Below are 13,090 nucleotides of genomic sequence, written 5' to 3' on the forward strand. Positions count from 1 at the left end.
CATTTCTTGGACGGYGGTGATGTCAGAGTTCACTCTAAGGGGGACATCAACCACCTGGGCAGAGGCACATTCCCAATTAAAGGATCGGACATTCCAGGTGCATTCCCTCAAATTGTAGATCTCAATTCGTTTGCTTTTTCATTGGGGTGGTTTTTTTACGTGGCGGGTCCCAAACCCAGCGCACAACCCTATGCAGGGAATGTTTCGCCTTCTCACTTTAGCTCGCCTTCAAACGGGTGTTCTAAGGCTACCCAGAGGATACTTGGTCAAGGAGCGGAAGTCGTGAGCTGCTTGAGTCATATGTAAAAGATTCGTTTCTGGCCACTCCCAAGTGAATGACGATCAGAGAACTTTCCTCGCTTGCGTGAACACATGACTCCATCCTCCAACTCTGCTATAATCGCGTAAGCGGTGACTACGCCAATCAAGAAGAAGAAGAATTCGTTTGCTGTGGTTATCATCAAAGGAGTGTCACTCATCCGAGGCTTGTTGTTCTTTTTCATAGGGTGCGTTTTTTACGTGGCGGGTCACAAACCCAGCACACAACCCTGTGAAGGGGGGTGCTTCGCCTTTTCAAGTTAGTTCGCCTTTATGGCAGCGGCAAATATCGTATTCGTTCGAACGATGATGTACGAGTTATACGACAAAATTTGACATAGTATAGCGAATAAAGAAACAGCGGCTGCGCTGGTTAGGTAATGTCGTCCAAATAGACGAAAACACTCCAACTCTGAAAGTATTCAACGCAGTACCTGCCGAGCAAAGCGGAGGAAGAGGAAGACCTGCATTCGGTTAGAAAGTCAAGGTGGAGAGGACCTTGCTTCGTTTGGAATCTCCAATTGGCGCCACGGTGCAGAAAGAAGAACAACTGGCGCACTGTTGTTAACTCTTCTATAATCGCGTAAGCAGTGTCTACGCCAATAAAGAAGAAGAAGATGTTAAGTGTGGTGAAACACACTAATAATTTTCTGAGACTAAAGAATCAAATTTTGTAATAATGGCCACACACACAGTAAAGAAGAAGAAGAAGATAAGTTGGAAGAACTTATACTTTTCAAATTCCAACTTCTTTGATTACGTGGCAATTTCTTCAGCTTGGATGGCTGCCAATTATTCAATATAATATTTCGGTCAAGCCAAGTTGACTGTTGGTGCGATCGAAGGCGCGGCTTTTGGTGGCGCAGCAGGTACATTTTCATATTTTAAAAATTATATTTCGAATTGTGGTGCTGGAGTAGCTAGCTGGTCACAGCTGAAACAAAGGCATTTTTGAAAAATAACGTCAGGTTTGTTAGAGCTTTGAGTAATTTTACATATTAGATGCATCACCACTCTTCCTCATCTCTCTACTGTCGTCCCACAGACGTTGGCAAATATAAGAATATATTGAAGTTAGCAAGAACGACAACTGGTGGCTTGCAGTCGCGTAGTCGTGCTCCAGTCAAAATAGGTCTGTCCATTAGAAAGTGTGTATTTTAATATTTGAAAGATGTGGTTTGTAGTCTGTCGCGATCATCATGCAAGGTGTTCTAATATCTGCTTAATAAAAATGCTCTTTCCTGTAACATGGTATAAAGCGCGAGTCAGATTTGATGATAAGTGAGAACAACCCGTAATGGTGGTTTTTTAGGACACTCTCAATAGTTGAATTATTTTAGTGTATGTTATCTTTATTCATATAACAGATCAGATTGTTGTTGGTGCTAAATTATAGAAATAACGAAGTTTTAAGTTATGGCAGTTAATCAACTATTAAGGGTCCCAATGTATATGTCAAGGACAGACCTATTTTGTCGACTTGGTAAGAATTTGATTTCGTACTTTGGACCCTTACTTAATGGTGTGAATGTACTTCTTACTATATTGTTAATGTTTACTTTATATAAAGGTGGATTAATGAGTACGAAAAAGTATGCTTCTAGCATTGTTAAGGATGAAAGTGCAAAAGACTTGCGGACAAAAGTTGTGGATGACGTTTTAGTTGTTACTTTGGATTTACAAAATGCAAAAGTGAATTCTCTAAATGTATCCATGACCTCTGAGATGAAGTCAATTTTACAAGAGCTCGAAATAAATAGCGCTATAACATCAGCGGTGGTAATTTCTGGAAAACCAGGGTGCTTCATTGCTGGAGCGGATATAAGCATGCTTGAAAAATGTAGGACATTGGAAGAGGCTTCAAAAATTTCGAGAGAAGGACAAGATTTCTTTCATCAAATAGGAAATAGCAGAAAACCCATTGTGGCTGCTATTAATGGAGTATGTCTCGGAGGAGGTTTTGAATTAGCTATGGCGTGTCATTATCGTATAGCAACAACATCAAGGGCAACAAAACTTGGTACACCGGAAGTTTTATTAGGTCTTCTTCCTGGTGCTGGCGGTACAGTTCGTCTTTCGGAACTAAGTAACGTGGCAACAGCTTTAGATTTGTGTCTCACAGGAAAACATGTATCAGCGGACAGAGCGAAAAAAATAGGATTGGTAGATTTGTTAGTTAATCCATTAGGGCCAGGGTTAGCTCCAAATGAAGAAAATACCATGCAATATTTGGAAAAAATCGCAATCGAAGTAGCAAAAGATATTGCCAGTGAAAAATTAAAGGTTTGTATATGATGTATTTTGCCCGATAAAATTTAACTTTTCGTATCAAGGTAAATCGTGGAAGTAAAAGTTTGATGGATAAAGTTTTGAAGGCCTCTATGGGAGTAGATTTCATTAGAAACAGAATATTCAAAACTGCCCAAAAGCAAGTTTTAAAGTTATCAAACGGACTTTATCCCGCACCTTTAAAAATAATCGATGTTATTCGAACAGGTATTGAAAAAGGAACTTCAGCAGGCTATGAAGCTGAAAGCAAAGCATTTGGAGAACTGGCTATGACTCCGGAGTCAAAAGGCCTTATTAGCCTATTTCGTGGTCAAACTGAATGTAGAAAGAATCGGTTTGGCCATCCAAAATCGGAAGTTAAAACTGTTGGGGTGTTAGGTGCTGGACTTATGGGTTCAGGTATTGCCCAAGTATCAGTTAACAATGGATATCAAGTTTTTATTAAAGACACATCCATTAAAGGACTAGCACGGGGATTGGAACAAATCCAGAAAGGATTAGACGTTCAAGTGAAGAGAAAAAGAATTAGCGTTATGGAATGCAATCAAATAATATCAAAATTAAAACCTACACTCGATTATAAAAAGTTTCAAAATGCAGATATAGTCATAGAGGCCGTATTTGAAGATTTAAAAGTCAAGCATGCAGTAATTTCAGAATTGGAGTCTATAGTGCCTTCTCATTGCATAATTGCAACCAACACAAGTGCCATACCTATCAAAAATATCGCTGAGGTCAGCTCAAGACCTGAAAATTTGATAGGCATGCATTACTTTTCACCTGTTGACAAAATGCAATTACTCGAAATAATTACACATCCGAAAACTTCCAAGGAAACTACCGCTAAAGCTGTGGCAGTAGGCCTCAAACAAGGAAAAGTGGTGATTACAGTAAACGACGGCCCTGGTTTTTATACAACACGTATTTTATCAACTATTTTGTATGAAGGAATCAGGTACGTATATCTTATTACTGATTTGTTTATGTTGTTGACTTCGTTTTTAGATTGGAACCAGTAGCTTGTTTAAAAATATATATTTCTTATTAAATTTCTAAAAATCTGGCAAGTCTCCAGATTTGATTTCTTACTATTACCTCTCCTAAAAATTTCTGGTTCGCAGTTCTTACAATCGCGGTCAAACGAAATTAGATTAGATAAAAGAATAGCACACATTTGATTATTTGTACAAATATACATTATTCATTGGCAGTCGTGGAAAGAATACGTTGCAGCTGTCAAAGAATGTTAAAAAGATTGTTGAAATTTGCTTTGTACTCTGGAAAAAAAAGAAATATTTTTGATCTACCCGAAGAGGCAAAAGTCCAACTCAGATTGCAAAAAGTATGAATGGTTCGAAAATGGTATATAACGCCATAAATTTTGTTAAAAGTAATACTAATTTGTTGAGAAATAAAAAATACGAAAAGCTCTTGCAAGTAAATCAGCGGGAAATGTTGAACAGCTTCAACACATATATATTTTTTTCCCAATAAACCTACCTACCAATATACATACCTAAAATATGCTATATCTCTATCCATGACTAGTTGTCCGCTAGCTGGCAGCACACGGGGGAAAAACCAAGAAAGGTTTCTGGCAACATAAAAGACAATCGTTTGGACGGTTCTTAACTACGCAGTACCAATGAGGTCGCCTGTATACAGTGAAGACCAGGACTCCGCACTATAACTGCAAGCAGTTTCTGGTGGGGGTGTTTTCGTAGAATATCAGGGGTCCTTCCTTATCTACATTGACGACATAAGACAGTACGCCGACCAGACTTCGGGACGCAACCKTAGACATGCACAGACCATTCACAGCGGAGCCATAAACACCGACTTTTTCTCGGCGAATGGAGTACTGGACCCCTGAGCTGCTTAGTTATGGATAGTGTAGCAGGAGACCTGTTCTGTATCTCGATTCGTAAATGTATTATATTTGAAATTTGGATCTACTTTATAACTAACGAAAGTTGTAACCACCCAGTGTCAGAATAAGTACAATTTTCGTTTTTGCTTTCTACAACTCAACAGCTAACGAGTATCTTATTCGAAAATGGCTTGAAAATCCGAAATTTTTTTTCGAATCGAGTTACAGAATAGGCCTCCAGTTCCAACTCCTACCAATACAGAATCGGCCCCTACATACCAAATATATGTTCTGCATGTAGCGAGTTCCCGCATGATTCTAACCGCATCTTTGCATGCCCAGCATGAACTAGAGCTATGTATTTAGCACAGAGAAATCATCTTCAATACTCTAGAGCAGTGGCCAAAGTTACATATTCTTTACGTACATATATACGTATTTAAAAATGAGTCTTCTTCTTAATTGGCGTAGACACCGCTTACGCGATTATAGCCGAGTTAAGAACAGCACGCCAGTCGTTTCTTCTTTTCGCTACRTGGCGCCAATTGGATATTCCAAGCGTAGCCAGGTCYTTCTCCACCTCTCCTCTGCTTCCCACGGCGGGTACAGCGTCGAATACTTTCAGAGCTGGAGTGTTTCCGTCCATTCGAATAACATGACCTAGCCAGCGTAGCCGCTGTCTTTTAATTCGCTAAACTATGTCATTGTCGTCATATATCTAATACAGTTCATCGTTCCATCGAGTGTCCAACAGAGGACCTCCACGGTCCCCCGGAGCTCAACTAGGCAACATAGCCCCCAATCTGACTTGTGGCGTCGCCAACAAACACCCTAGTCCGACAACCGCCCCGGCGGGTTCTCCAGCTGCAACAAATACCACCCACACGTCCCTCCCTCACGCCCAGGATCACCCACGGACACCCGCTACAAACCCGGCTACTTCAATACAACTGCAACGGACTCAAGAGCAAGATCGAGGAGATAGTTGCGCTTATGAATCGGGAGCGCGTATCGATGGTGGTGGCCTAGCCTTCATTTTTCATATGCAGAGACGCTATCCTAGAATGTCAGGGCATAGCTGTACGGTCAGGCGATGTCAAGCTCGAAATATTTAATATATACATCCCCCAGTATGGTATGGTAAACCAGCATAAGCGGACGAAATGGATAGAGCAGTCCTGCAACCTCTCCACCGGTGTGAGTAAGCTTTGGGCTACTGTCAAAGCTTTGTCCAACGCGAAGAGTCACAACGACCGAGTTGAAGTTCAATTCAATGGTCATGCCTCTTCGGACCCGAAGAAGTGCGCGAGCTACTTTAGCCGTCAGTTTACACTGCACCCTTCGGTAGGCAAAGCCAAACGATGTGTTAACCGACGGCTGCACAAAATGCCAAACGATGGCGCGCTACTTACTTTCACCGATGAAGAGGTTCAGGGTGTCATCAACAAAGCAAAATCTTCCAAMTCCATTGGCCCTGATGGAATCAACATGCTAATGCTAAAGCATCTAGGCTCGACTCGAGTAAAATATCTCACCAAGGTCCTCAACCTGTCGCTAACCACTCTTCAAATACCCGATGTGTGGAAAGTCGGARGAGTGGTCCCACTACTGAAACCTGGGAAACCCGCCAACAAAGGGGAATCTTATCGCCCGATAACTCTCCTCTCCCCAGTAGTGAAGACACTTGAAGCCTTGTTACTCCTGATCTTCACTCACCACCTGAGCCTAACCAGCCACCAGCATGGATTCCGTAAAATGCACAGTACCACCACAGCACTTAGCGTCATAAACGCTCAGATAGTTCGTGGCCTCAACCAGAAAGCACGCTGTGAGAGAACTATCCTCGTAGCGTTGGACCTGTCAAAAGCTTTTGACACGGTCAATCACACAACGCCACTGCAGGACATTGAGAAAACCACGATTCCTCCAGGGCTCAAGAGGTGGATCATGAACTATCTGAACGGTCGCCAATCATCCGTACTATTTCGAGGCGCAACATCTAAACTGAGAAGAATTAAACCGGGGGTTTCGTAGGGTGGTGTCCTCTCCCCGCTACTGTTTAACTTCTACATCTCGGGCAATGGAATCGATGGCATGCGTTCGAAGGTAAACAACTACCTCTCCGACCTTTCTCGTTTCCTCACTGCACGGAACCTCCAACTTTCCCCTACCAAATCCACAGCGACCATATTCACGAACTGGASGAAGGAGTATAGACTGGAACTTAATATTGCAGTCGAAGGCGTCAAAATTCCGACTGTCAATAACCCTAAGATTTTAGGTGTCACTTTCGACATTCTATGCTCCTTCTCTCCACATACGACCGCTATTATCGCCAAAGTACAGAGCCGCAACAAAATCCTCAAGTCGCTAGCCGGCAGCACATGCAGAAAAGACTAAGAGTTGTTGGCAACTTACAAGGCAATCGGCCGGCCGGTCCTCAACTATGCAGCACCCATACGATCGCCTGGATGCAGTGGCACGCAGATGAGGAAACTACAGATCTGCCAGAATACAGCACACCGGACYACGAGGGATGCCTCCTGATGTCTCCCATCGAGCACCTACATAGCGAGACGCTTATGCTCCCAGTTAAGGAGCATAATGATCTCCTCTCCAAGCAGTTTCGTAGAAATCATCCTTGCAGTCATCTGCTTCGAGCGGAACCGCATACTAGGAGAATCAAGAGCTCATTCCTTGACCACGTCGACGACATCGAACAATACGCCGACAGGACCTCGGACGCTACAGACTTCCGACAGGCACTGACCGCCATCCACAGTGGAKCCATCAATACCTTCACCGACTCCCTCCCCGTGAATGGCGTACTTGGAGTCAAATCACCACCCATAGCAGACGAAGAGCTCGAGTTGCCGCGAGAAACGCGAGTGAACCTTGCGCAACTTYSTTCTGGATATTGTAGCAGGTTAAACTCCTACCTATCCAGAATAGGCCCTGACATACCCAACGTATGTCCTGCATGCAACGAGTCTCCGCATGACACTGATCACCTCTTTGCATGCTCAACCAACCCCACCCATCTAACACCTTTTTCCCTCTGGTCCAACCCCGTTGAAACAGCACGTTTGCTGGGCCTCCCGTTWGATGACACCGACGACAACACAGATAACCCTCACCATCCCAACGGGGACTGATAACCGTTAAAACAACAACAACGGGAATTATGAGTGATTTCATTTGCTTCTCAATTGCCTACTCAGTCCGAAGTAGCACCTGTTCGCAAGAGTTATCCTGCGTTGTCCAGGCTGACATTGTTGGTGGTGTTTACACTGGTTCCAAGATAGACGAAATTATCTACAACTTCAAAGCTAAGACTGTCAACAGTGTCGTGAGTGCCAAGTCGCGAGTGCGACGACTGTTTGTTTGATGACAGGAGATATTTCGTCTTGCCCTCGTTCACTGCCAGACCCATTTGCTTCGCCTCCTTGTCCAGTCTGGAGAAAGCAGAACTGACGGCGCGGGTGTTGAGGTCGTTAGGCTCTTTGGTCAGTAAAGCCAATTGTTGCCAATAAGAATTTCTGAAATTTTACCATTTGAAGATTTTTGGTATTGACCGCTGATTTAATTGGACTCGATTTTATTTTTACATTTATATAGCGATCAGTTACCGTCTGAACACATGGTCATATTTTTCTTGGTACAATCTCACTTTGCGTTTTGTTTCTTTTCGCTCTCCTGGTGCTTGCTGCCCGATTGCTGTTTACTTGTTGACTGCATCCCTTGTTTAATTTTCATTCAATTCATTTTTAGCTCATGGCTGCGATGGCTCATCGTCGCCGGTACATTTTTTTGCTAGGCGTTTTTGTTGGCTCGACAAAACTGAAGTAGACATTTAAGGAGTGCCTGCGGCTTTGCCCGTGAGGGTACGAAGCACTCATGATTGCCAATAAAGAAGAAGAAGAATTGTTATTTCATTGTTTGTTTTTATTTAATTATTATTGATTGTTTACTTTTTGCAAAATCTGAATACACGGGGAGAATTAAAATACACGTCCGTACTCCTTGAAACCCAAAGATAATTCATTAATCGAACTTTGCTGCCTAAACAAATGTCTAACGCAAAGCGAAGCAAAAGTTCCATGTGAATAGGCCTTAACTCCGGCAAACTTACGCATTCAATCGATTTACATTGGAACAAAGAAGCACACGGAAATTGTAATTAAATGAATGATATTGCAGAAAAAATTATTTTGTAAGTTGGTAGGTTGGTAGGGCTGTCCTTAGTAACTATGCCAAATATGAGCGTGAACTGTCAACCAGTTTGTTTACAGCAGATGCTTAAGTCGGTACATCTCAGTAGTGCGTTGCGATTTTTACAATGGGTAAAAATATCAACAAAGAATTTGTCTAAAATTTTGTATTTTTAACCATGTGCAGGTGCGGAATCTTTGTGAATCTTGGAAAAGGGTTAGGTTGATTTAGTTTTATCAAAAACATAAGCTTACCAGTGGTAAACAGCTTTCAAATACGGTCGACAGATTGTTGAAGACATGCCTCCTTCTGGACGACCTATGAGCTCTTCAACTGATAAATATTAACAAGCGAAGGATAAAAGGATGTTTGAAAATCGTCAGGCAAGTCTTAGAGAGATGGCAAGAGGGCCATCCGAGTCCGTTAGAATGATTTTGATGGATATTTTGGGTATGAAATGCCTTCTTGCCCGATAATGCTGATTTTTTTTTTCAGAAAGAGTGTCATAAACAGGGTGTTGTTGTTGTTGTTGTAACGGTAGAATTTTGCCTAGTTGACAGTCCTTGGCCGGATAAAAATCCGGGTCCGTTCCGGTTTTCGTAGACCCGACTGCCGTGGGAACGGGTTGTTAGACATGCTTGATTGTGCGAATTTCCCGCATTGATGGAGAGCGTTATAACTGGCCATGCTTATAAGTTTGATATGCTAACAATCATCGGAACAAAAGGAAAAACGGACCGAAACAAAAAAAAAAAAAAAAAAAAAAAAAAAAAAAAAAAAAAAAAAAAAAAAAAAAAAAAAAAAAAAAAAAAAAAAAAACACGCCAAAGACTTTCAAAAATCAATTGTTTTCGATATACGGGGTTTGGTGCATCATAAATTAGTTCCGGAGGGATAGATGCTCAATAAGGCAGTTGTGTGGGAGCATCAGTCGAAAACGGAAGTAGTTGTGGAAGATAATGCATCATCGCATCTAGCCTATGCGATGTGACCGAATTCAAAGCCAAAAACGCAATAAATATCATCGATCAATCGTATTCATATTTAGCTCCGTGTAATTTTTTCTTGTTCCCCAAACTGAAATCGCCGCTCCGTGGACCCGTTTTCAGTCGATGGAAGTGATAAAATAACGCTGAAGGAGCTGAATTCCATCCCAAAAAGTGGTTATGAAAAGTGTTTTGAAGACTGGAAAAATCGTTTGCAGAATTATGCTACATTTGATGGGGATTACTTTGAGCGAAAAAATAATTATTGATGAATAATTAAATATTTTGCGTTTTATTTACAATTTCCGTGTACTTTTTATCAATTTGTAATTCTAATATTCGGCTTAAGAATTAACATTTTCATTTTTGCTTTTGAATTAAGAATGAAATTTTAAATGTTTAATCCCAACATCTTGAAAAAAAACCTGGAATTAAAATATTCGCGACCCTGTTTATCACCCTTTCGTAAGTAATAACGGATTTGGTTTAGGTGACAAATCAATGATCAATTGATTTCATTAAATAGCTGAAGCAAAGACGGCAGCACGACACGACTGCACCACATCGAAATGTTCTCGTCGGCAAATGTCGTCTTGAACGCAGCTTCATGAATATTTTGAAGACGACTGCTCCCCATTTTAATTTTTGACAGATGCTCCCTGTCGTTGTCGCCATCTATGTGTTCCATGCATAACTTGTACTTTCCATAGTAAACAGGACCTTAAAAAAAGAAACAGAACAAATGTTTTTTTGCGGCAAAATCATTTTATTTTATTCAGAATAGTCTCCTGTGTTTGTATCAGTGAAAGAAGATTTTGATCTGTTGAGCGCTTTGGAGTGATCGTTAGATGTATTAAGAATTTGAAATTACGGAGGAGAATCCTTGACATAATCTTCAGATCCATTTTCCTTTTAATGGCGAAGTCATATTCGTTGGGTCCCAAATATTCGGTTTTACAAAATCATCTGTTATAAATAAGGTGTGGTAAATTTGTCAAATTTCATGAAGATATTTCGTCAAATGAAAAAATTATCCATGCAGCACTTAATTCCGATCGTTCAGTTTGTTTGCCAGCTATATATATGTTAATAGTGAATATATCTGAACAAATTAGTTAGAGATTGCGTTATTGTTTTACGTTATAATCCATCCTAAATTTCGTGAAGATATCTCGTCAAATGAAAAACTTTTTTCATGCAAGCTCATGATTCCTATCATTCAGTGGAATAGCTATATAAGAGCTACATACTATATACGCTATATTGGTCTTGTAATTGTGATTCCTATAAATAAGCAACTTCTTGAAGAGAAAAAGACGTGTGCAAAAAAAAAAAAACTGAAATGACGTTGATTATTTATTTTATATAAATTAAAAAAATCAAAGTCTTGTTCACTTCGGCAATCACAATTAAAAAATCAGAGACTTGTTCACTTCGGCAATCACATTTATTCTGATTCTTTTTTCGATTCGATACAATTTTTTTTATTTTAAAAAACTAAGCCTACCAAGCCTAGGCAAATACCAAGTGGSAAAAAACAAGTTGTTGTTGATGGTGTCAGGTATGCGATCAGCGAACGCTTTCCATAGATTTAGTTACCGCAAGTTGATGTCGCTTAGCGTGCCGTGTGCAAACTTTCCAACGCAGCATGCCATTATCATACCTTTTCAATGAAGGTCCTCCGCAACATGTTCGGGCAGTATCAATTGCTAATTGTTGTTGTAGGGTATCATTTACATATATAATCTTCTTTTAAAATTACTACAGCTAAGCGTAAATTGATTATGAATGGTAATAATGAATAATGATTCAATGATGCCTTTAGGGGAGTTGAGATGAGGATCGATCCACTAACTATTGCCCTCCATAAGATCGAATCGTCCCCGGTTCGATGACCAGCTCTTGTTGTAGGCTACAGTTCAATAGCATGGTTTCGTTACTCCATCAACATTGCATTTGTATTTTATCATTTAAAGGTGCAACACCATCAGTAGGTTGTGACGCAGATGTTAACAGTTGTTGTGACAGTGTGCCTTTTTTAATTGGCTTGGCATACAAATATTCAAATAACAAATTAAGGTAAATATTCAAGATTAGATGCTTTTGGATTTTATTTTAATACTAATTTCTTTAAATTTTTTTAGATGTATACTTTTTTAATTTCTGGCCTGTTATAATTAATATAAGTTAATTATAACATACAAAAAATGTCTAACCTATATTGCTTTTGTGAATCTTTTTACCATCTATTAGTACCGTTGTTCCCAAGTCTTTTTCAATAACCTTTTCAATATAAATACTGCTGAACTTGTTTCCCAGTCTTTTATTCCTTTTAAGAAACACCTTTGCGCCAGGCTTATACGTTTTAGTAGTTTTGTTTTTATTAAATCTGTCTAACGTTTTTTCTTGTGCAAGTTTTAATTTATTTCTTATCGTTTCTAGTGTTTCTATTGATGAGCTATAGAGAGTTCAATTGGCTTCAAGTTTGTGACAGAATGGATACTATTATTATATTTATGTGTGGCTAATAACATTAGGTCATTAGTCTCACTTATTTGTTGTTGTTCCTTAATGCAGCGGGCAATTTCCAGCAGTGTGGAGTGGAACCTCTCAACCTSTCCATTACTCTCGCTATGAAGTGTAGGGATAAAAAACTGTTCGATAGAAAAATTATCCCTAAGAAGACTTTTAAGGAGGATGGAATGGAAAGCTCTTTCATTATCAGATACTATAGTTTTRGTATTTTTAAAAATTAGCAGTATTTCTAGCATTGCATCTTTTATATCARCTRTGGAACGTGAAGCTATTGGCTTAACAATGGCGTATTTAGAAAACTTGTCAATAGAAGTTAAAAAATGCTGTTTGGCTGTGATAAAAATATCAATATGGAGTATTTCTCCGGGGTATTTCGGTTTGGGGGTTTTTCCAATACTAGGATCAAATGGTTTTCTTTGATATTTGTTTTGCAAACAAATTCTGCAGTTCGCAATTAAAGATTTTAGCATTTTTCTCATGTTTGGAAAATAATATTCATTTGAGATTTGTAGAAAATTCTCGTTCAGACATCGATGAGCTCGATTATGTTCCATAGCGATTGTTTCTAGTTGGTCACTCTTGTTGGTTAAATCAATTGCAAGTTTTTCGTGTGTACGAATTTAACCCCAGGAAATTGCCTCACTAATTCATTTTATATTTCTGCCAAAASTGTATGTTCACATTGTAAGCCSTTTGTGACATTTGGATTGATAGCTTCTTTTAGATAGCGCATTAGGTTTTCGATGGTGTCAAAAGAAATAATATGACGTCGGAGCTTTTCAAATAAAATTTTATTTATTTTGCTAAAATGGTCGGATTTAGATAACACTAACTGATTTTTAAATTGGTTTACAGGATATTTAATAGTTTTAATGGCATCA

At 39.7% G+C, this 13,090-nt stretch overlaps 1 protein-coding gene across 1 annotated transcript in view; it reads left to right on the forward strand.

The window, feature by feature from the left end:
- Window positions 1-1,590: 1,590 nt before the first annotated feature.
- LOC108972541 (trifunctional enzyme subunit alpha, mitochondrial) overlaps window positions 1,591-13,090 on the forward strand; it is a 17,191-nt gene continuing 5,691 nt past the window's right edge. Inside the window, exons 1-3 of the mRNA XM_018939167.1 lie at window positions 1,591-1,801; window positions 1,889-2,601; window positions 2,652-3,562. Of these exons, the coding sequence (XP_018794712.1) occupies window positions 1,735-1,801; window positions 1,889-2,601; window positions 2,652-3,562 (1,691 nt within the window). The 5' untranslated portion in view covers window positions 1,591-1,734. The remainder of the gene's footprint in view (window positions 1,802-1,888; window positions 2,602-2,651; window positions 3,563-13,090) is intronic.

This window comes from Bactrocera latifrons, unplaced genomic scaffold (assembly GCF_001853355.1).
Source record: "Bactrocera latifrons isolate USDA-ARS-PBARC rearing strain unplaced genomic scaffold, ASM185335v1 scaffold_402, whole genome shotgun sequence".
Taxonomy (NCBI): Eukaryota; Metazoa; Arthropoda; class Insecta; order Diptera; family Tephritidae; genus Bactrocera; species Bactrocera latifrons.